Source organism: Callionymus lyra, chromosome 19 (assembly GCF_982586985.1).
Source record: "Callionymus lyra chromosome 19, fCalLyr1.hap1.1, whole genome shotgun sequence".
Lineage (NCBI taxonomy): Eukaryota > Metazoa > Chordata > Actinopteri > Syngnathiformes > Callionymidae > Callionymus > Callionymus lyra.
Genome location: NC_141836.1, coordinates 19,042,764 through 19,067,462, shown reverse-complemented (window position 1 = coordinate 19,067,462; position 24,699 = coordinate 19,042,764). Strand labels below are relative to the sequence as shown.

The 24,699-nt window shown below is 38.9% G+C and overlaps 2 protein-coding genes across 5 annotated transcripts; one reads left to right on the top strand and one right to left on the bottom strand.

Annotated features, from left to right (window-relative positions):
• Nucleotides 1-12,747, top strand: ccdc187 (coiled-coil domain containing 187). 4 transcript variants are annotated; one of them, XM_087781570.1, is made up of 12 exons: nt 1-223; nt 414-488; nt 5,637-5,699; nt 5,784-5,913; nt 5,993-6,083; nt 8,849-8,921; nt 9,983-10,984; nt 11,185-11,306; nt 11,371-11,586; nt 11,659-11,753; nt 12,395-12,486; nt 12,587-12,747. In XM_087781570.1, the coding sequence occupies exons 1-12, from the start codon at nt 115-117 to the stop codon at nt 12,733-12,735; spliced, it is 2,217 nt and encodes a 738-aa protein (XP_087637696.1). In that variant the 5' UTR covers nt 1-114; the 3' UTR covers nt 12,736-12,747. The 4 variants fall into 4 exon arrangements, with proteins under 4 accessions (XP_087637696.1, XP_087637695.1, XP_087637699.1 ...); XM_087781569.1 differs by having other exon boundaries at nt 411-488; XM_087781573.1 differs by lacking the exon at nt 9,983-10,984 and having other exon boundaries at nt 6-223; nt 411-488.
• Nucleotides 12,748-15,433: 2,686 nt separating this feature from the next.
• tnfrsf9a (tumor necrosis factor receptor superfamily, member 9a) lies at nt 15,434-19,151 on the bottom strand. The gene is made up of 7 exons (XM_087782178.1): nt 19,011-19,151; nt 18,186-18,305; nt 17,986-18,123; nt 17,851-17,923; nt 17,686-17,780; nt 17,041-17,202; nt 15,434-16,674 (listed from the first exon to the last, which is right to left on the bottom strand). Exons 1-7 carry the CDS (start codon nt 19,129-19,131, stop codon nt 16,580-16,582), a joined length of 804 nt encoding a protein of 267 aa, XP_087638304.1. The 5' UTR covers nt 19,132-19,151; the 3' UTR covers nt 15,434-16,579.
• Nucleotides 19,152-24,699: the final 5,548 nt, after the last annotated feature.

Genomic DNA, 24,699 nt, shown 5'->3' with positions numbered 1-24,699 from the left:
CGGACACGGGGCGGTCCAGCCGTGAGGATCTTCTGGCTCAGAGTTTGTCCTCAACACTGGATCTACTGACCAGACTATAGCACTTGTTTGTGACATTCAGACAAACATTTTTCAATGTGCAGATGTGACCTCGCGACTCGAAAGGGAGAAACGAAGCGAGTGAAGTCGGGACTGGACTGTCACAGGGACGACCTGTTGACGCGTGGACGCGCACAAACACCAGGTAAGTTCATGAAGAACCTTCACCATATCACTCATGAAGATGCGATGGAGACATTTCCAATCGTTTTTCTGAGCCTTGTGACGTTACAGAGAAGAGTTAGGAGGGATCAATGCAATAAAGACGTTAAAAATGGTTCCACTTTTATTGTGACAGTCCTGTGTGACAAAGTTGTTTCGTGTTTCTCCAGCAGAACAAAGACATGTTGAAGGTTCTGTGATGGCAGAGCTGGAGATTGACCAGTCCAGCCTTCCTAAAGTCCAGGAAGGTAAGAACACACACACACACACACACACACACACACACACACACACACACACACACACACACACACACACACACACACACACACACACACACACCAGACAAAACACAACACGGACACTGAAGTATTTCTCAAGTTAATCTATTGTTTTTCTAGGGTAGATAAACATAATTCAATGTACATCTATTTATACATTCTCTCTAGACTAACTTGTCTTTCCATGACAGCTGCAGAGCTGCTCATGCATGACACATGAGATTCTCTGCATGTCCTTGTTATGTTTCTGTCTTGCCTGTTGGAAAAAATGGGAAACTTGGCATTGGTTTCAACGGGCCAAAAATATTTGTGTCTCTCCCGGTCGTGGGCTAATAAACAAATGATGTATTTATTACCAGGGATCGTCACGTTCCTATTGAACTAGGTTTTACTGTTACTCTTAAGTCTATGAATTATTATTGAAATCCGTAATCTCTGTTGCTTATCTTATTTTCATCATTGGTATCTTTATATATTTCTCAATAAAACAACATGAACATTAAACTACTTGAATTGTTAGCAAAGCATCCAGTGGGTCACATAAAATGACAAAATAACTAATAACTAAAATAACTAAAAAAAAGGACATGACTTGAGTCATGAAACATTTCAAAGAAAAAACTTTTGTTTTTCAGTTTTTTCCACCTCTGGTTTTAGCTGGTTTGGTTGAAACTGAACAGTGTGTCTTCTCAATCCAACGTGGTTTTAAAGAGCCGATAGTCTTCTCCCTAAAATAAAATCATATATAACTTGATAAACACTTTGCTCATATTGCGTTGGTCCTGACAGGACACTCAATAAAGGGTTAAGTCGGACGCGGAGATGGACACCAGACGAGTTTAAGTTTCACTTCCTATGTGGTATTCGAAGCCATGGACTTGGAATTTAAGTCATTGGTTCCAAACACAGATGAGCAGCTTTGATTTGATTCTGTCATTCCTGGGACACGTGTCCTTTTCTGAGGATCGACATGGAAAGCATCTTTAATTATCCATCAGGATCCAAACAAATATTCAGAGCCTGTAGAGATGGAGTGTAAAGTTTGCATCACTGGCTCGATATTTCTCATCTTAGTGCTGATGAAAGAAAGCAGGTCTTTAATGAAGGACATCTTTCATCTTGTCACTCTGGTCACCCACAAAGTGACTTGAATCCTGGACATCCTCTCTGCGTTGTGAAAGTTTCTCGTCGTCTCCTGTTCGTCTCTTCCTTTTCCCCACATGCCCTACATACCGTCCACCGTCTTTGTCTCACTGCCTCCTTATCAGTTCCTGTTTTGTCACTGCTCCTAATATAGACCGCCGTTCTGACGGAACGCTCGGAAGGAATTTCCCCCCCCCACGCACCCCTCAACTCTCAGGCCAAAAGTTTCATCTGGTGTTTGCCACTTTTTTTTTTTTCTCCTACTGGACATCTCAGAGACGAGCATCCACCAGAAGCAGAGGAGAAGCAGAGGAGAAGAGGGAGGGAGCGTGGGCGGTTGGCGAGGGCGTTTTGCCTGAAAATAGAATCCATGTCATTTTCTCCTTTCACCGCTGTCTTTGTTTGGCAGACACTCGCTGCGTCTCCTACCAGAGACATAGCTGAGCTGTAACCTGAGCCTTTAGAGTTTTTCCTTTAAAGTGACATTTCAAATATGAACATTTCTCTCTGAAGATACCGGTTCTCTCTCAGTTCTAGGATTCGTCTGATACCAAACAAGTATTTTGAAACTTTTATTTAAATTAAATTGTACATGCCACTTAAACCTATTATTTTTAATTTCATTTATATTGATTTAACTCTTTTGTCAGCATTACTCTTTGGACTGGATTGTCTGTGAGATAGAGGGGGCTGATAATGACTTATTTTCAAATATATGATGAAGGTTCTGTTTTTCATTTTTACAAATTAAACTTAATTGATGTGGTTTTTGTGCCCTTTTGGTACCAGGCCGAGAGGGGGTGAAGATGGTCGAACCCAAGAGGAAAGATTTAATTTAATATGGAGACATCAGTTTAAAAGGTTACTTCACTTTTCAAAACTCCTCCAGGGGAAAGTGCCACAAGTTTCTCTGTATTCTGGACGACGTGGTTTCTTCCTGACTTAATTCAACGTAAATAATTTTACCGTGCAGGCACGAGGTCTTTCGGGAAGGACTCCATGTAGTTAATCACATTTTGTGATTAGCAACTTGTTCTTTTCGATCGAAATCACTGACAGACGGAGAAAAAACGACAGAGGATTTGCGAAGCTCAAGCAAACTGGATTTACAGACTTTATTAACATGAGCATTTCAGGATCAAGTCTAAAACAGGATAATCTGAGATTTCCATCTGGAATGAATGGCTACAAGGCAACAAGAAAATATACTGTTTTTGAAACCAATTGTTTTAATCTACAATATTCAGCTTTTTTATTGGCCTGTACTCCTTTCCTGACTTGTGTGGACTTGCTTTCATTTCCATTTTGCTCTTTATTATATTGGTGACACTCAACATGTGTCTACAGTGGGGCCTCCAAACCAGTTCAGCAGTCAGAACCACCCTTCTCTCTCTAAAAAAAAAACGGCGCGCTCGGAAAAACAAGTTGAGCCTGTGTGTCCACATGCGAGAGTTACATGCGAGTCGTAGTTTCCTCACTGTCAGTCTTCGATATGTTTTGGTTGAAGCGTCAACCGCTGTTTTCAGCTGTTGGATCAGCTTTAAGTCGACTTCATCCTTCTTTTGAAAGAGTGGACGCAGCAGCAGCACAGGTCGAGGATCCACTTAGTCCCTTAAGTCCTGCGACAGGTGCGGTGCTACGCCGTCTGCTTCTCTGTGGGTTTAAGGGTTTATTGGGGGTGTACACTTTGGAATGGCTGGAGAGTTTTTTTCTTGAACTTTGACCCTTAAGGCACCATGGATTTATTCCCCCGAAAAGATATAGTCTCAGCATGTTCAGGACCTATAAAGATGCTATGTTTAAGGTGGATTTACATTTTGCAACTGGAAGGATTTAGTCCCCTTGTGTGATAGAGTTGGACACTTTACCTTTTTATATTTTTTTTATTATTATTATTTATTCTTCTTTAGTTTTAGTTTCATCAACATTGATCATATTGTATATTCGTAGAAGTCTTCACCCTGATCAACTTTATTTGCATTGATTCATGTTCTGTTTATGATCGTTTGTGTTGTCATTCGTCATAATCGGGGAGGGGTCGCTCTTTGAAGAGCCCATCAGTGACGTCACGTCTCTGTAGCTCATAGACGCCGCAAAAGCAACAGAGAAGCGTCTTCTCTGATCATTATTTCAGCTGCTGGAAAAAGCGACCCAGATGATTGTCACACATGATAGTGAACGTTTGCATCCACTCACAATGTCAGTTAGCTTAATTGTTAAGCGCTACACATCATTTGAAGTTTGAGTACGTGAAGTTTTGCCGGTTCGATTCTTACTCTCAACCTTTTAATTTAACTTGAGTGTTTTATTTTATTATTTTCAATTATAATTTTTTTTCTTTGCAGTGTATTTGTGTGTGCTTGTGATCATTTGGTAGAAAGTGGAGAGGGCAGGTTGTTTTTTCTTAATTCTTTTTTAAATATTTTGGTCTATTCTGAATGAAGTATGTCAAGAGTATAATTAAAATGTGTTTTCATTTGTATCTAAACAAGGAGCATAATAAACATTTTTATGCATCATTAGCTTTCAAAGTGTTTATTTCTACAGGTAATTAATATTGTCTAAGTTTAATATAAGACTATTTTAGTCTGATTCTTTTAATGGTATAGTCAGGGGAAAAGAGCCCCATCTGGAATATTTTTCTCCAGCTGACACACACATTACATATGACTTGTAGCGGGAAAGGAACGACAATCCAAATAAAAGTGCGAGTTATTTGTAAAGTGTCAATAATGGGGACACGTCACTCCACGCAGACACTGTGTTTTGAAGCAATTTTGAGGTCGTTTAAGCTGCGTCAATTGAATGACCCAAATATGCAGTGACGTGGCAAAATATGAAGTTGCGGGGAACAGAGGAGGCTGTCAGGATCTGAGGTACTGACCCAAAACCTGCACAAAGGAAGAGCGGCCGCTGACTTTCAGGATTTTTTTTCTATCTCCAGAATTTGTTTGAATTGTGTCCATTTTTTACTTGTCGGATTTTATGGTCTTGTTGGTAACATCATTATTAGAAGTCATTTATGTTTGTTTTGGTGTAAAAGAAATGGTCGTACACAGATTAATTCCTCAAGAGGTTTACTGACTGAACAGATGGTGCCTCGACAGTCGGTGTGAGAACGTTGGCTTGACTTAGTGTCAGGACAGGTGTTTTTAATTGTTATGGTCAGACGGCGGCGGCGGCGAGAGTCAGTAATCGTGATTACTGAATGTGCTGAAGGTCTGCAGGAAATGGAGCAAACATTGAATGAAGATTCCGTTTATGTTACTGTGAGGCTTGGCAGACGTCATGAATTTGTTTATTGGAAGCAACAACTGGAAGATTAATGAGATTTATTTAAAAGGAAAACAAACTTTTACTGCATCGTGGTCGCACTTAAAAATGTCCTTCCAACATCCGGAATAATCTGTTTGTCTCCTCGTTTCGTGGCAGCAGCTGTCAACTTTGAGCAGAATATGGAAAAGTGTGCAACTCAACCCGGCAGTTTGTGTAACCAGAGCTCCGAAAAGTAAACTTTAACTCCGCAAGTGCAGGCGACTGGAAGCAAAACGTGTGCTTGTGTTCTGACCACTGAATTAAATGTGATCCATTGACCTTAATCCTGATCAACTCAAGAGAACTTAATGCATGTTTTTCTAAGTTATTCAACAATCATACACTCATTTTTGAGATTTAAAATACTGTATTTGTCCCACTTTAGTCCATAAAGACGGCAACTTTCTCATATATTATCTTTAAATGAACAGTTATTGCTATTAATTTTCATCTTCAAATGCATGTTTGTATTTATTTATAACTGCAGTTATTTATGTAACCCTGAGACACTGTTGACAAGTGTTGAATTAAAAGGGTTTTTGTGTTCGTGTAAGTTAAAACAGATGTTGGGAACGCTTAATTGAGGGGAGTGGTAGGTGAACCCTACACACAAAGGGTCATTCAAGGCTTTCTTTACAGACTGGTTTCTTGTTTCAGTTCGTCAGAACTTTGCTGTTTTGGAGGATGGCGTGTTGGCCCACAATCTGCAGGAGCAGGAGAGTAAGTCTTCGCCACAATAGTGTTGATCATCGATGACCCTCTCTTGAACTCTTATCCAAAATGTCACTTGTATTCCACCTCCAGTCGAGCAGTACTACACCACCAACATCCAGAAGAACAAGCTGGTGCAGAACGACATCCGTGTAGCCAAGAGTCTGCAGGATGAAGAAGAGAAGAAGCAGAGGGCGGTGCTGCGACAGACCTCGAGACAGACGTGAGTCGCTGCTGAAGAAAAGAAATAAACAAGCGTTTATTGTCAGCTCTTCAAAGTAAACATGTTATGTAAACTACAGAGAGGAAGAAGACTTTGAGTACGCTCGCATCATTCAAGAGGAGATCCAGCGACGAGCGGAGGAGGTGCGCAGAAGAGAACAAGACGATGAGGTGAGACTGTAGGAGATGAGTCGTATGCATCACCAGTTTATAGTTAATAGTTAAATAAAAAAAATGGAATATTTCTGTAATTAAAAAATAAATAAATAAAAAAAGAGCACCGAGCTACTTCAGACGACACTGGACTCGATTCATTATGGCGAGTTCCAAAGCTAAGGTATTGTCAGGCGGCAGTTTTATAGCAACACTTTTATATTTAATTTAAAAGGCTGAAATATTGAATTTGGAAAGGCATTTCTGGATCTAGAAATATGTCAAACTCCATGTGGAAAAATAAAACGTATATATAATAAGATATATTTTTTTATTTAATTATAAAACAAAAAACCTTTCATTATACAAATTATTGAGTTAAATTATTAAAAAACAAACATATTAAATGCTTAAAAAACAATTTCAGTGAAATAATTCAACATTTGAAATGTTGGATTGAATCATTCTATAGGCTCATGACACTGATATACCAGCATCGAAACATTCTGTTGAGGTAACAGCACAAAGTATTGAACCACTTTGATTTAATTAATGGGTAAACAGTTTTCGGGAGGCGCTCTAGCAAATGGAAGGGACCGCGAAAGATGATACTTTCCGGAACAAAAGATGGCTCTGATGAAGCAAAAGCTAAATGTCGACCGCCATTAAAATCGTTAGTTTTGAATAGTCATTTTTGAATCATGCTCATACACTCGTGTAAGGAAAATAAATTGAATGCAGCTTTAAAGTTAACTTATAGGTTTTTATAGGTGTTGTCTGTTCACGAAATAGATGCTCAGCGTAAACTCTGCATGAAAGAAATTGAGAGGCGGAAAAAGTGATGACCCATGAAGACGATAAAAAATGGACAAAAATGGATGGACCAAACTTCAATGTCTGTTCTGGTGGAAATTAGTATTTTATCTAGCAGTTTAGCTACCATGTTACAGGCACTTAAGTGTCTGAAAAAAGTATGTGTTTATTTAAGTTAAGTTTCTGCGTAAATATTTCACATTGCATCTTTTGATCTATGAAGTAGGGCAGCCTATATATTGTTATTATTTTTATTTTTAAATTGATTTGGGTTATAGCGTTACCCAAGTGCATAATAGTGCAATAATTTCTGTAGCAGGTCAGAACTTTGCAGTTAAAATGTGGAAGTCAGCAGGCGGAGGCTGGAGACTAAAGTGCTCATAAAGACTGTTCAACACATGAACAAATGGAGAATTAAACATTCTTTAAACAGTGTTCTTGGGATTAGTTCAGGCTTCACTTTCCTCTTTCAGGACCTGCTCGGTCGGTAGTGAAGGTGCTCAAAGTGAAGTGCTGCTCTCAGATTTTTGCTGGTTCCTGCTGAGATGTAAAAGCATCAGATGCAGTTTATGAGGCGATCAAGAGAAAACCACAATTCATTAGCCCTTCTGAGACGATGAGCAATACATGCTTTCTAATGTGGTGTTTTGTGCAGTGGTCGCTACCTGGCAACTAGTTACTAAGAAGTGATCATAAACTCGGATCACTTTTTTAATGCTGATAAAGAAAATATAGATGCTATTATTTGTATATACTGTATATGTATATTATTTTTAAAAACTGTCTTCTTTGCTTTGCTGAAGTAATGATAAAATACAACTTTCACCTGTTATTAGTGCAGCTAGTTAACATCTTTCAAGTGTTTATTGTACATGAATAGAGAAACCAAAGTGATGCCAGAGCTGCTCTGCTGATCTGTGTTTTGGTTTCCGAGCTGCTGCAGCGTAATATTTTCCTTAAGCCAGCAGTTTCCTCCAGAAGTTCCTTGTTTTTGAAACTTTTCGTCACCATTAAAGCTGTTTCCTGTGGAGCTTTCTTGACCCGCTTAAGTTCTCCTGTGTCCAGACAAGTAAACCGTGTCTTTGGTTATTGCTGATCTCTGCGTGTACGTGGATGGAATAATGGAGTCCTTAAACTTGTAATGAGCTGATCAGAAGTGTTTGTGAAAAAGTGCGGCTCCCCGTCAGGGCTTCTTTTTAACCGAGGGACAGGCTGACGTTTTAATTCCGAATCCCTGTGGCTTTGTCGGCACAGCCTGACATGGCAGGCAGCTAATTGTTTGCTGCTGACGCCTGAAAAAGCAGCTCGCAAACACACGCGAGTTAACGCTTGTATGTCCTTTACAAACACAAGCAGTTGCCTGAAGAAATGCTAGTTTGTTTGTCGTTTGGTTCTCAAAGAAAGGAAGGGAGGCACGAGAGTTTGTTGTAGTCTTTCAAGAGGACAAAGGTGCTCATTCATCTACAAGTTGAGGCTAAGAAGGTCAAAAGTGCATTTTTCAGCAACATTATGTTACAAATGTAAAATAAAAGTTGTATTTTGGGCAATTTCTTGTTTATCTGTCTTTTTTTTAAGTTGTATGTAAGTAGTAGCAAGATAAAAGCAAGAGATCATCATTTATTCTATCAGGTTCACAAGATAATTGATCATATTTTAAGACAGGGGTGTTTTCATTAGGATCTTGATATAGTAGCTGAACCCTGGCTGGGCAGTGGCGACTTTTCAAAAACCTGCTGCTGATGGCAGAGTGAAGTTAAATAGTCAGACACACAGGTGACACATTTTTAAAGAGTCTTTTGTACCCTGGGATAACAAAAGTTTCCTCCTAGAGTAACCTAACATATCTTATTTCATTATTTTATTCTGTACTGCCACCAGAAGAAAAAACAACTATGTTTTTTAAGAATCATATGTTGTGTGTTATGGTTTGTCATCGGAAACATGTCCTCAGTATTCTTGTCTCTTCTCAGGAAATAGCTAAACGCCTGCAGGAAGAGGAGGAGAGGATGAGGAGCAGCAGCAGTGGTTCAGAGGAACATAGAGGTACAGTGAGGAGTTTACAAGATTAAGTGTGTGAATAAGAAGACCTATGCAGGGGTGAAGCAGCAGTTGATGAGTTACTCCACGTGTGTTATAAGGATGAGCTTAAAGTTAAAACAATTGTCCACCTACTTATTGATATAGGCAAAAACATGTTGGCTCAACTAATGGCAGTTTAATGATGGAGACACTTCTGATCATATAAACCAGACCTGAGAAAAATTTGGCCCTTCTCATGAAGTCAAAGATCATGATTAACAAAATATTGTATTATGTGTTTCTTTTATTTATTTATTAGTCATCTCTTAATATGTCTGTTGGGTTCTTGTTTTAGGCATTAAGTTCTCAGTTCCTGTCATTTTTGTGAGTTTGTATTGCCCCTCAAAAAGATGTAAGTGAATATTAAAAATATATTTTGTGTAATCTCTGGGTCAAGGTGACCCAGAGGCCCAAAAATAAAAACAAAAACATGTTTGTGGTTTCCATTGTGTTGCCTCTGGGTCAAGGTGAACGACCTCCACCCCTGCATTTTTATTTCTGAAAGTCGGGAGGTTCTTGTTCAGCTTGACCCAGAGACAACACAAAATATATTGAAGGGTTATAAAGGTAGAATACAATTAAACTAATAATTTGAGCATATTTAGCTTAAGTTTATACTTGCGCACCCATATTTTTTCTTGAAGGCCCCTCACAGCAGGCCCTGGCATTATAGCCCATGAGGAAGTAAAATGACCTGAAAATGTTCCATAAGTGCAAAGACTAATGATTATCTCAATTTATTCCTGAATTACATGTTTGTCTGTTTAACAGTGCAGATACACGGTTCTCATTTAGTCTTATACATTTAGAACATGTTACATTTATATATAATAAATAGTATTGGAGTGAATTAAACTATATTATATACATGTTTCATTTTAGTGACAAATAAAGGTAGATCCAAGCATCTTGTATAAATTAGATTGTTAGATTTATTGATGGGATGTTCTGCTGATTTTTACCCACATAAGATGTTAAACAGATTCTCACCTGCTTTTTGTGTTTCCATGACGCTTCACTAACAGCCAGCATCAGTGGTTCATCATCAAACAGGAACACACACGCTGAAGCGGTAGAGGCGCAGTTACCATCGTCCGCCACTAGGCGGCACTATTCGACTTCTCGCCGCCATTCACGCTATTACGGAGGTCCCCTCGACGATCCCCGGAACTACACGTCTTCATGGTCAAATGAAGAACACTTTCCTCCACCCAGGCATGAATTCAGAGATTCTTTAAGCTCCGATTCTGAGGATCTGGAATCTTTCCTCTCGGAACTGTCGTCTCGCACGGTACCTCAGCGACGAGCCTCTTCTTATCACCCACAAGAGCGGCGCCACAAAAGCCGCCGGTCCTACAGTGAGATCAGGGAGCGGCCGGGAGGTCCGCAGGAGGGGTTTGAGGACGGGCGGGAGAACATGGGAGGTGGATCAGAGCAGTGGAGTAGAAGACACAACGGCAGGGACGGACGGAGTCACAGAGAGTCTGTGAGGATTCACGACGGACGGAGAGACTTGTCGAGGACCTGGTCCTACAGGGACAGTCCTGACAAGCACGTCCACTTTCAGGAGAGCACCAGACACGGGGAGGAGGGCGGACAGGTGTGGGCGATGCTGGGTCAGGTGTTGAAGGAGAGAGGCGTGCCAGTCAGGCTGGGCAGCAGCGGCGCTCCTCTGAAGATAGATCGACGAGGACGAGATGTTCAAGGTAGTGAAGCCTCGTACCAGCAACCTCAGAAGGTTTTCCAGAGAGCTGCCAGCACCAGGCACAGCACCCATGGAGATCCCAGGGAGAGGAGGAGGAGGACTCCACAGTGGGAGGACAGCAGGGGAGGAGACAGGACCACGGAGGAGAGAGAGTCGTCCATCGTGGAGAGACGAGGCAGCAGGAGTTGGAGAGGATGGACGAACAGACTTGTCCCCACAGAACCTGAAGAGGAGTCCGACCAAAGGGCAGAGGTCTCCAACCGCAGAGCTCCACGGCGTAGCCACAGCATGAGAAGCAACAGGTCAAAGGTCGTAGCGGCAGGTAGAGTTGCAGGACAGACTTCTGAGTGACTTCTTCCAATCAAATCTGGACCCAAATCCTTTCTGCTGGTGTGTTTCTGGGTCTCTGAACTGGAGTCTTCTGTAGATTTTTGGGATCATCATCTTCTTCTTCACCTGGTGTTGCTCCGCCTTCTTCCATCACTTTTCCTGCATCACTGACTTTAACCTTGTCGCCCTCAGGAGCGTCGCACAGACCAGAGCCGGCCCACAAGAGCCTGGACCTGAGAGAACTGCAGCAGGTCCTGCAGGATGAAGAGCTGGCCCGTGAGCTGCAGGTGGAGGAGGAGCGCGTGCTGAGGAGGGTGAGAACGTCAGGATGGAGAGTCCAAGTCTCATCAGTCTGACGGGTCAATGTGACCTTCACAGAAGTCTCACCCGCCTCCTTCAAGGCCATTCCCGGGCGAAGACTTCCGAGTGGCACAGGTGGCCCAGGATGAGGAAATCGCACGTTTTATGCAGAAGCAGGAAATCAAATCCAAGAGACGCTCCAGGGAGCTGGAAGGACCAGGATCGTGGCGGGACCACCGGGCGACGGTGGATCATCACGACAGAAGTGCACGAGAGAGAGCGCCGTCACGGGTGGTGAGCGACTCGCTGGTTTCTCTCTTCCTCTAATTCCCACGCAAGCGTTCAGAGTTTCCCTCGGTTCGTCAGGTCCGAGGAGAGAGACACGACTCTGAAGGTACCTGGTCGCCCACCGAGGACTGTGACCTGGACCAGCCGCCGCGCAGTCCCACCTCCACGGTCTCGTGAGTAGAAGATCCACAACGTTCCTACAACATCAGAAGTGTTGAACTAGATTACAACAAAACAAATTTATTACAAATGTGAAAGTTGAACTTCAAAAGCTCAGGTGTCATGAGAGGGGCTTTAGAGGCTGTTGAGAACTGTTGCAGTGCATTATGGAACCTCATGGACAGAAACATTGTCAAATAGTTTGAGGTGTTTTTGTGGAGGTTTGACCACGAGTGATTTGGATGAGTATGAAAGTATAACAGTGTCATCATTTCAAATGATTTTTATTTTTGAAATATTGTTTATTTTGAAGCATTGAGTACTTTTTTAAATAATAGAATTCAATATTTTTTATATTTTAAGGGTGCATTTTGTTTTCTTCTTAATAATTTAATTTTAAAATCAAATTTATTACATGAATAGTTTGATTTACTTATTTCAAAATTAGTTAATCTCATTACATTTTTAAATTATTGGAATAAGAATATCGAACTATACATATAAAAAATTAATTAGAAAAATATTCACATTTTTTATTCAATTTAAATATTCAAAGTTTTCAAGACATTTTAAATTAAACCATTCTATATTCTGAAGGCACTGACATACTTCAAACGCACATTGAATAAACGTAAAAACACGTTTATGTTCACAGACAGTCGCAGCAAATCCGAAATGTTGCCGAAGAGCTCGACCCAACGTTCCAGGCCAGGAGACAAAGCGCAGACATTTTGACGGAACCAACAGGTAATCTGACTCATCTGACAAATGAGCCACGTTATGTATACTAAGGTTAAAATGTAGAGTTAGTTCAGTTTAGTTATTTTATCCTCCTTTCTTCGGCCAGGGTTACCCCGTCTTTCGCCTCCTGTCACTCCGACCAGCACCCCTAACTTCCTAGAGGAGCCCACCTTCATTCCACCCACCAAGAGACAAACCGACAAACCAGGACGAAGCAAACCCAAAGAAAAAAGGGAAAATTGTAAACAGCAATAAATTGTATTAACAAATAACAGTCTGATCATCTTTCTCCGGTACACACACCCCCCCTCTCCCCCCCCCACACACACAAACCCCCACACACCGTTCCAGACTCGTACATTAAAATGGGAATGTATTCATTAAATAATTCATTTAAATCAGTAAACATTCTAAATGAAAACTAAATAATTTGATTACTGAGGTGTTCGTGATCCGAAGTGCAGTAGAATGAGTTTTGAAACGGGAATATTCAAAGATTTTTTTTTTTTAATTTGAAAAGCTAATTATTTAGTAATTTCTGTTTTATTGCATTGTACAGTTAGTAGTTATTATTAGTAAAACAGTTTCAGCCAATCAGCGGCTTCGTCACATGTAGCGCGTTCACATTCAGTTGGGGGTGAAAAGTCACGCGTGTCTTCAGACCAGGAAGAACGAAAGTTTGTTTGACTGTAATGCACATTACGACCAGAAGGTGTCACTGTGGTCACACAGTTGAACGTGACAACTAGAACAGAAGTTGTTGTCCGAGCACAAATGTAAGAAAAGCCTCATTACTACGAAATATATATTCTATTATTCTAGTATTCTACGAAACAAAACACACAATCACTGTTAATAAATTACAAACTCACGAAACATATTGTCCTTTTAAATAAACTGAACTGAACTGAACAAAAAAACACAAAATCGCTGAAACAATAAAACGAATTCAAGGAACAAAACACACTATCAACTTTAAAAATTCACAGAACAAAAATCAGATAATCACCAAGACCTCCTCTGTCAATAACACTTGTTCTTCAACAACTTCACTGTCTCCCCATCACCTACCGCAGTGTTTTTCAACCTTTTTCGAGCCAAGGTACACATTTTATTTATTGAAAAAAACATGAGGGCCAAAATGTTAAAAAATGTTACTATGTAGATCTATTTATACGACTACACATCAACCAATCGGTCCAATAACAATTTGATTGACAATTAAAGCAGCCAATCTCAGCTCTCTTCTCTTTTATTTACAGATAAATAATGTTTTTTGACTAATAAGGAAACATTTGATATTTTCCCACGGTAAACCTGACAATCTCTCTAGGCACACTAGTGTGCTACAGCACAGTGGTTGAAAAACAGTGACCTACCGTACCAACTATAAAATCCTCCTCCTGACTTTCAAAGCCCTCAACAACCTTGCCCCTCCTCCTGACTGTGAGGACATAAACACCCCCCACCGGACACTCAGATCCTCTTCTTACATCAACCTCACCATCCTATGGCCATCATGGGGTCCAGAGCCTTCTGTGGATCTGACCCTCGCCTCTGGAACTACCCCCCACTGGACATTCGCAACCTTGCCACACTGATTGTTTGTAAAACTCATGTTAAAACTCGTCTTTTTAAACTTATTTATTCACTATAATCACTTTTAAATATTTTCCTTGTTTTATAGTTCCCTTTAAGAATTTTTTTTTGTTTTTCTTATCTCTAAAACATATGTTTTACTGTTTGCATGGTTTCCTTGAGTGTCCTGAAAGGTGCCTTATAAATGAAATTAATATTTATTATTATTATTATTATTTATAAACACAATCCCTGAAACAACTTGACAAATTCATGGAACAAAACACACAATTATTTAAACAACTTAACAGATTCACGGAAATAAAAACACAATCGCTGAAACAACTTAACAAATTCACGGAACAAAACACACATCAGGACGACACATCAGGACGACAACAGGTAGACAGTTGACTTAGTCTGACAATGAAACACATCAACATAAAACGCAACACATCGACAGACAATGCAACAGATGACATATTTTTGGCACTTTTGGAACGCCATACTTCCGGGGTCCATCTTGTAGTCCCTTTGATTTAGGTTTGTTCAGCAATTTTGTGTTTTGTTTTGTGAATTTATTTTATTCTTTCATTGATTTTGTGCTTTGTTTTGTTAATTTGTAATTTATTTTCAGTGATTGTGTGTTTTGTAAATTGTGATTTATTTTCAGTGTTTTTGTGTTTTGTTCTGTGAATTTGTAATTAATTTTCAGTGTTTGTGCGTTTTTTACCATGAATTTGTAATTTATTTTATTGATTGTGTGTTTTGTTCTGTGAATTTGTTATTTTATTTTGCACCTCTCAGCCACCGTAACTTACACCTGAACAGACAGAAAAGCTGCCCCAATGTAAACACTGGTTCTGTAGGGCTCAAATCTAATTTGTGAACTTTGAAGTTTTTTTTATATTTATATGCTTATTTTATTGTATTTTATTCATCTTATTTAATTCATTATATTCTACACTGTATTCCGCAACACAGATAATACTGACAATAAAAATCAGATTGTTTCTGGTACGATGATGAAATTTGACGTGTATTTTTAACGTTAAAACAGATATAATAATTGTTGTCTTTGTTATATATGGCTTTGGCAATAATTAAAATAGAACAGAAATATGGTAACAATAAGAAAACAAGAACTATGAACTGGTTCTTTCCTCAAATGGTAAAAATGATGAACTATGAACTGAACCACGCCATTTTAAAATTGTGGAACTGAACTTTGTACTAGATCATAGATAGTGAACAGTGCGTGCAGTTATGTTTTATTGTAGAACATTCAGATCATTGTTGCTGGCATCGTCATACTTATTTATAGATAATTGTGTTCATATTTTTTTGTTATTAAACACACATATATAAATGAGTGTAGAATTGTTATCAAAATGTTTATTACATAGACATATTACACGTCACCGCCCGAGGATAGAAGAAAAAAACCCTGGTGAGCACAGACTAAAAAAACATGCTGGAGTTTCCTGAAGATGTTAAATGATTACTCGAAACAGGATGTCTTCCATAACACTGGTTCTTTCAATGAACTGTAAAGAATGTAGCAATAATTCAAGTGTTTCTTGTTTTATTGGCACACGACAAGAGACCTAAAGAAAAAATCTTCACCAGGATACAGGAACCTTCTCGCAGCGCTATGACCTCACACGATCTCGAAGATCAAAAGATCATCTCCGAACCTGACCGAGGAAACACCTACACTAAGGGACCACCTGCTGCACTTCTGACGCATGCAGGAGTGAATTTTAAAGCAGCACAAGGGTCACAAAAGGTTTTTTATCTTGGGGGTTTTACACACGGTGAGTCATGCTGTTGACCCATAATCACAGGACAGTTTCACTCTTTCACATCCCTGGATTAGTCAGTACTTGATAGCCCGATCACGTGACTAAAAGAGGGCCAGTAGTTCATTCTTTTATTATCTTTAAAATAATATTTTCTGGCTTCTCTCTTTGGCTTGGTTCGACCACTACCACGCATACTACCTTTAGAATTAAATTTTGAGGTTAAACATTTACGTTCCCCTCACTGGTAAGACACAGTGGAATATAACACTGCGACGTCATAACGTGTGACCTATGACGCCTATGACTGCTACGCAAAGTATGTGGGAGGGAATTATTCCATGGCCTACGTTTTCCTGTCATGTTTGCTCCGCTCCCACCAGCCGGTTGCCTGAGAGCGTGTACGACTCTGAATACGCTTATCTTCAGACGTCCCAAGACATGTTTTGTTAGAGGATCAAGCACCTGTGACTGCTGACTCACTACAGAAACTAGATCCCAAATCTTGCCCAAGAGCGTAAATAAAAGATGGTAACACGAGTGTGACGGGAACCTGTTTAAACAACCCCGGAAAAAGTCCTCAAACAAGAAGCTGAAACTTAAAGCACAGGGTAAAGCGAAACCGGTGCAGTCATCGTGAGTCAAAGGGGGGAAGTTGATACTGGAGTTTACAGCGTCCTTCTGACTTCCTACTTCAAGTAAACACTCGGTTTCTTCCGTCACAAGATGAGCTGTTCAGTGGAGTCGCTGCTGCCCTGCTCTTGCTCCGCTTCGTGGTAACTGCACTCCGTGGCGATCAGAGTCTTTGGGGCGTCTTGTGGGGAGAAAGAAGGGACATGGTCAGGCTCACTATCTAGATGGAGTGATGGCACCAGAGGAGGTGAGATCTGCACACGGATAAAGCCTTTTAAGGAAGAAAGGCAGAGGAAGTCGCCCTTATCTGGTATTAAATAGACTGTGGAGTTTACCAAACAATTTTTAAAAAATGTAGGGACTTTCAACAACAGGATCATTTACAACCCTTTGGCTTAGCAGAGTAAAATAAAAGTTAAAGAGAGTTCTGAGTTTGTAGTTTCAGGCTTTTTTGATAACGACTAAATATATTTAAGAAAGAAAGATGTAACACAATTGAAATCATCAACACACCACATGTCCATCAAAGCTCATCCTTGATCATTACCTGTTGGAGTTCTTTTTATTTGTTTCAAAGTGACTTTGCCTTTTCTTCGTCTTTTTTTTAGCACGATGACGACAAGGATGACAGCAGCGAAAGTTACAAGAGTGACGCTCAAGACCACAGTGAAGATCACCATCACTGACGTTTCTACGCCCACTTCTGACCCTGAATAGAACACATCAGATTAACACGCTAACACACATTATCTAGTCATCTGACTTTTAATGTCATGACACCGATGCCTGGGCTTTGAGTATAGACTGATTTAAAACATAAACTTTCTTGCCGTACTGTGAGCCACACGGTCATGTTGTGAATAAAAAAGAAAAATCACAACCTATTGAATTACTATTGAAGTTGGTATTCTTCCAGCATTTTGAGAACATAAAAAAAATTCAGTTCAATTGTAAACTTTGTTTACTATTTGACCTTCAAAAAAACTAAGACAGTCTCTCTAAGAATATTTAATAAACAAAGTGACATTTTTGTGAGGAACAAAAAGGGTCAACCTCAAGAAATAAAAAGAATATCAATCTATCTTGACAGGCGCAAACATGGATCTACACCGACTAGATCAGATGATCGGATAGGATCTTATTTATTGATACTGTGCCTCCGTACTAAATACAAGAGAAGATCCAACTTTACCGTCTGGTTTCTGCAGTCGCGTGACAGAGGTGCCGTTGCATTTGATGTCAGAAAAGGCATCTCCTTTAACCACAATATCCTCAGAGTTGGGGCACCTTCAAATCAGGACGTCCAGTTTAGTTTCTATGACAACGGCAGCAGGGTGGAGATTGGGGTTCAGCTCACCTGGTGCTCCACGGTTTACACTTCTGGTGCATCTGATCATTGAATGTTCCTGGTGGACAGGGTCTGCACGATCCTAAAAAGACAAATACAACAACGTGAGCATTGAAGTTGAAACGATCCGTCAATTAAACGCACGTTTTTCATCTGGCTCTCGGCCTCGTCCACACTGGTCCACGCAGAAGGTGCAGTCCTCGTCCCCGCAGGCCAGTCCCTCCTTACAGCCACACTGCGTGTTGGATGAAGATGTGCAGGCCTTCAGCTCGACCTGAACACCTGAGACGTTTAGATCTTCGTCAAACTTTTTCCTTCAACACGTGCCGGCCGAATGTACTGACCCACACACTGCACACATTGCTCGCAACGCTTGGCCATCCGGTTCTCGGAGTAGGTTCCCTTCTCGCAAGGAGTACACAGAGCTGCAGGGTCTCGACCACAAGCTTTGTACAGATGGTGGCCTGAGGAAGATGGTTGAGAAGACAGAAAGCGTTCACCGTCAAAATGTGGACATTAAGCATCATCTCTTCAGGCGACAGCTCTGCCATGGTCCTCAAATTAATCATGTTAATTCATGTTAACATGAATTAACATGATATATGATATATATATATATATATATATATATATATATATGATATATAAACATATCATGTTATGTTATTATGTAATTTATATAAGTTTACAAAGCAGGACAAATATGATTGATGAAGACTTTGTGATGAATCAAATAAGGCATAATAACCATGTTCAATAAAACTGTTGCAAATAAAATGGTCCAAAAATTGTTTATAACAATTATAAAATACTTGAAATGATGAATAGATTTTTCACTCTTTGTCAAGAATATGCTTTTTTCCAAAGTAGAGTTGTCAGATTATGTGTTTAAATTTAATTGTGTTAATAACAGTAATGATGAGAGTTTGTATTTATTTATTTTTAATCACATTGATGAACTTTTGGTTGAATTCAGCTCTAGTAAGACAGTTCAGAGAAAACTGCTGACATTTAAGAGACATTTCAAAAATAAAAACCAAAAAAGTCCAATAAATACCATGAAGGTTATTCAATTCTTAGACACATTTAAGATGTACTCTTGCCATTAATATTGTCATTTATTTCTTGTATCAATCATGAAATGATGGGAATAAGAGGATGAGACTCACCAGGTTCACACTCCTTACAACAGACGTCCTTGTCTCCGCTGGTAACCCACTTGGTGCAGCTTGCCTGGACCAGGCTGACCTGAACACACAGCAGCAGCCCGAGCATCCTTAGCATCGCCATCGTGACCAGAACAGTTTCAACCTCTGATGAAGTGATGAAGTCCTGGGAACTTGTATCAACTAGTTTTGAGTGAGTCACTCAATGACAGAGGGAGGAGACAGGAGGGCGAGGCTTAAGAGTGATTACTCTTTTTTTAATGTTGTATAGTTGTCATCATAGCTATATTAAAATATTGGGTAAATAGTTTGCAACAAAATGACCAGAAATGCTTGGAAATAATATTTACCCTTCACTGTTTACATGAGACAAGAAAATGATCAATGAAAAATGAAACTAAAAATAGCTGGGCATATCTTCTTCTCTCGAGTCCTCAGGTGACTCTGATAACTATATATAACTGTTTCATGTCTCAGCCTTCAGTCACATGTGATTTCATTACTAATGCTTGGGGTTTTTTTTTCATTTGTAATGATGACAATTCAACATTTTCTTGTTACTTCACTGTGGAGTTGATGACAGAACATATTTATCCTAACATTGACTCATTATTAACAGCTTTGCGATTCTAATGAATAATATTCAAACTACACTTTTTGAAAACATAAATATAAAACAAATTTACATATATATATATATATGTAATATATATAAAATAAAGAATTATAAGAAACAAGACATTTTTATTTGTGCAGGCATTTCCTTGATTTTCTAAGACTGTTATGTTTGTCTCTGTGTTGTCTTGACCTTTTAAAATTTCATTTTATCTGGTATTTTTTGATCGTTTAAGTGCTTTGTCACCCTTACTTACTTACTATAAAAGGCCAATGATGACTCAGATGCTATGTCATTAGTTTCACAAGTGTCAATAGATAACTATGAAGACATTGATAGTTGATAATATGTAGAACTTGATCTGGGCTTTCCGGGCGAAAAGAAACAGAGTTTGTCATTAGGAATTTGGATTATTTCACAGAAAATGGCGTTTGAAAACGCTACCATGAATATCATTGTGTGCTGTTTAAATATGCTACACCTCGGTAGCTCCGAAACTGAATAGACTACCTTAGGAATATAGTTAGTTTCACTAAATCATAACATGTTTTCACAGTAAAAGCCTTTTATGAAAAAGCTAAATTATAAATTATATTAATTAAGGTTTACAACTGTTCCAAAACTAAAAGTTTTGGTTAATGTTTGTCCCAAAACTCGTCCTTTGTACCTTGCTGACAAAATTGTGTGGAGAAACATTTACAGTGGGTTGCAAATGTAACGTAATTGTTGTAAATTCCTGTTGTCAGGAACGTTCGTTACGTTGTATGTTTAGGTCCGGACCTAGATCGAAATGACACGAGTAGAACGTGAGTCGACTCGTGAAAAGTTTGTCCCTCCTGTTCGACGGAAAGTCCAGCTAAGAATGCGTTCGTGAGGAAGTAAGTCTAACTTATAGTTTGGTAAACGCGCGAAGTTAATGTTTACATGCGCGAAGTTAATGCTTACGTGCGTGACGTTGCACGTGGGGGGTGTGTCAGCCGCGTGTATGTGTGTTTGTGCAGGCGGCTGCAGCTGCGGTTCGTGTGTGATTATAGATGCTCCTCAATAGCGATTTGACGACATCTTTATTTATATTAAACGCCTTTTGATTGTTTAGAAATATAATTCTCATACAGTGTTAATGTCAACATATACAGTATTTGTTTTGTACATATTGTAATATGTGTGTATTGTTATTTACAGATACCATTCTCTGGATGAATCCTTGAAATATAACTCGTTTGTGACAAATCTGGTGTCCTTATTGGCTCTCTAATCGGAAACAAAATACAAAACATTCAGAACAGTAATGGTATGAGAGGAGGATACAGTGGTATGAAAAAGTTTGGGCACCCCTGTACATTTTCATGATTTTCCTACATAAATCATTGGTTGTTTGGATAAAAAATTCCAGTTAAATAGCTACTGCAAGAACATGAAAAACGATTAGCAATAATAAGAGGCATTCTTTTGATGAATAACTACAAAAAAACCTATAATAGTCAATATCTAACTTTTTTGTTGTCTTTATACATTATTTATATTCCTACATAATTAACACACGATATTTTCTAAGAATTGTTGGACTAGAAATCTAAACAGTCACACACAACTATTAGAGACCATAAGGTCGTATTTTGCTTTAAAGTGACAGTATGAGGTTAAATCAATGTAAGGATGCTTAATACAGTAGAAAAATACAATAAAAAGAAAAATCAGAAGACATTTATTGCCAATGTTTCAGAAGCATCACAAGACTTTTATGGTGATGACCGTAGAGAACAAATAGAATTAAACAAATGTGAATATCTATGTAAAAAATACAGTGGTATGAAAAAGTTTGGGCACCTCTGTACATTTTAATGATTTTCCTTTATAAATCATTGGTTGTTTGGATAAAAAATTCCAGTTAAATATATCTTATAGGAGACAAACAAGGTGATATTTGAGAAGTGAAATGAGTTTATATGATTTACAGAAAGTGTGCAAGAATTATTTAAACAAAATTAGGCATGTGCATAAATTTAGGCACCCTTATATCTTATTGATTTTAATACCTTTAGCACTAATTATTGGAACTCAAAATTGGTTTGGTGACCTCAGTGACTCTTGACCTCCATACCCGGGTGAGTCCAAGAGAAAGGGTATTTAAGGAGGCGGATTGCAAGTGTTTCTCCTCTTTGCATCTTCTCTGAAGAGTGGCAACATGGGAGCCTCAAAACAACTCTCAAATGACCTGAAAACAATGATTGTTCAACATCATGGTTTAGGGGAAGGATATAGAAAGCTATCTCAGAGATTTAAGCTCTCAGTTTCAACTGTGAGGAACATTTTGAGGAAATGGAAGACCACAGGCACAGTTCTAGTTAAGGCCCGGAGTGGCAGACCAAGGAAAATCTCAGATAAACAGAGGCACAGGATGGTGAGAACAGTCACAGTCAACCCACAGACCAGCTCCAAAGACCTGCAACATCAACTTGCTGCAGATGGTGTCACTGTGCATCGTTCAACTATTCAGCGCACTTTACACAAGGAGATGCTTTATGGAAGAGTAATGCGGAAAAAGCCTTTTCTCTGCACACGCCACAAACGGGGTCGCTTGAGGTATGCTCAAGCACATTTGGACAAGCCAGCTTCATTTTGGAATAAGGTGCTGTGGACTGATGAAACTAAAATAGAGTTATTAGGGCATAACCAGGGCTGTGTGGACAGTGCAGGGACGGGGAATCTTGTTAAAGTTGAGGGGCGCATGGATGAAAATTTATGGTGCGATTTAAAAGCAGGCGGTCCATGCTCGGAAACCATCAAACCTGACTGAACTGGAGAGGATCTGTATAGAAGAATGGTCCAAAATACCTTCCACCAGAATCCAGACCCTAATTGGAAGCTTTAGGAACATTTAGAGGCTGTTATTTCTGAAGAAGGAGGATGCACAAAATATAGTAATATAGAGTAATTTTCCTTTTGTGATGCATAAATGTATGCACATGCCTAATTTTGTTTAAATAATTCTTGCACACTTTCTGTAAATCATATAAACTTTATTCACTTCTCAAATACAAACTGTGTTTGCTTAACTGGAATTTTTTTATCCAAACAACCAATGATTTATAAAGGACAATCATGAAAATGTACAGGGGTGCCCAAACTTTTTCATACCACTGTAAATGCCCTTTAGAAATGTTCTTTACGCTGTTCTTTTTTCAATCGCTCAGATCAAGTTGAGATGGAGGAATTGTTTTAAATTCTATTTGATTATTATGGTGTGTGGAGAAAGAAATACACTCACAAATTGCTATTCTCTCAGAAAAGGGGACATTTTAGCATGTTTTTCATTTCATTGAAAATAAATTATGATATTCTATATTGTTCAGAGGGAGCATGTGGGTTGATAATGGATGACACAGCCTCTGTCGCAGCAGGGTGAGAGGAGCATTTCTGAACCATAACGATGACTCCCAGTCAATTCCAAACTATTATGGGATGTGTCAATAAAAATGGTGGCAAGTGATTGTGTTTAATAATAATAATAATAATTAACATCACATTTATCTAGCACTTTTTGGGACACGCAAAGACTTAACAAAAAGGATGCGAAACATACGCACATAGAAAAGGGTTAAACAGAAAGCACAGAGAAGACAATCGAGACAATTTTTGGTGGGTTTTGAGGAGTGATTTAAAAGTCTGGAGTGAGTTCCAGAGTGTGGGGCGGCAGCAGAGAAAGTCAACTTCCTGTTGATCTCTATTATTTTATTCTAGCAAGGACTACTCCTCCTTTTTGGACACTGGGGTCGACTTGTTAGCGAGCAGGTATGTTGTTAGCCTTTTGCCAACAATGGAAATTAAACTTGAGGCACATAAAATTCGACAGCCTTGCTAATAAGAAACAATTGCGTCTCTACTACTGATTATATATACTATATTTTTTACTATACTATTTTTTTTCCATTCAAAAAAAAAAGGCATACAAAACCAATATGTTGATGTTTTTAGTGTTTAATACACTTGAGCAGATGAATTATGTTTGATAGACTTTTAAGTTATTTGATTTTTAAACCAAGATTGAAAATAAGTTATACCTGAAGCTAAGTTCAACCGTGACACCATTTCCTTCCTTCCTGCTCACGTTCTGGGTGGGAGATCTTGAAGGTCTTTCTTAAGTCTGTGGTTAGGGGGGGGGGCTCCGTCTCTTTTCGCATCAACAACACCAGCCCACTTGGAAAGTACACGCATCCCCCTGACTGGAAGTTCCACTTAAGTCCGCGAAGGTCACATATTACAAATAAGAATCTGATGACAACTACAAGCAACAATTAAAAGAGTTAAGAGTAATGTGGGTATTTAATTTAAATGTTTCATAGCGTTTTTACAGTGTTGCATGAAAAAATGAGTTTCCCCCCTTTTTCTTTTTGCCTTTTAAAAATATTCCTGAAGAAGGTAACTTTGCTCAATGAGAATAAAAGCTTCGAGGTGCAATACATCAATAAATAACCCAAGTTACAATCAATGACAACCTCGTATGTCTTCTAGAAGATGTAAACTACTATCCTATAAAATATCACAACATTTGCATGTAGAATCTTGGGGATATAAAAAAAAATCATTCTTTAGCTGTGATGCATAAATAACATGTTTGAGGGACTATAAATCAATATATATAAACATAGGCAAACTTTCTTGAGAATAGTTTGCTACTGTAGTTCAAAAACAACTTACAAAAAGGCAGCAAAAGTTTAAAATATACCTTTTATCTACTTTCACATTACACTACTTTTGTTACAAACAACAGTGCTCAATGATGGAAAGAGCCCTGCTGGAATAGACAGTCCATTAATACACCATTAGAAAATACACTTTGACATAAAGACGGATAATAAAATGTACTTAATTCATTATTGATGTACACGTTTATGCGCTTATTTATTCCACAATAGCCATCTATTTAATATTTATTTATCCTGAGCGATCAATAAAGTTCTATCTAACTATCTAAAGGGTTGCATTTATATCCGTTTTAAAGTATTTCAATATATTTTGTAACTTTTATTCCCCTCAATTTATTTCCAAACACATTGTTTGGCACTCCTGGGATGA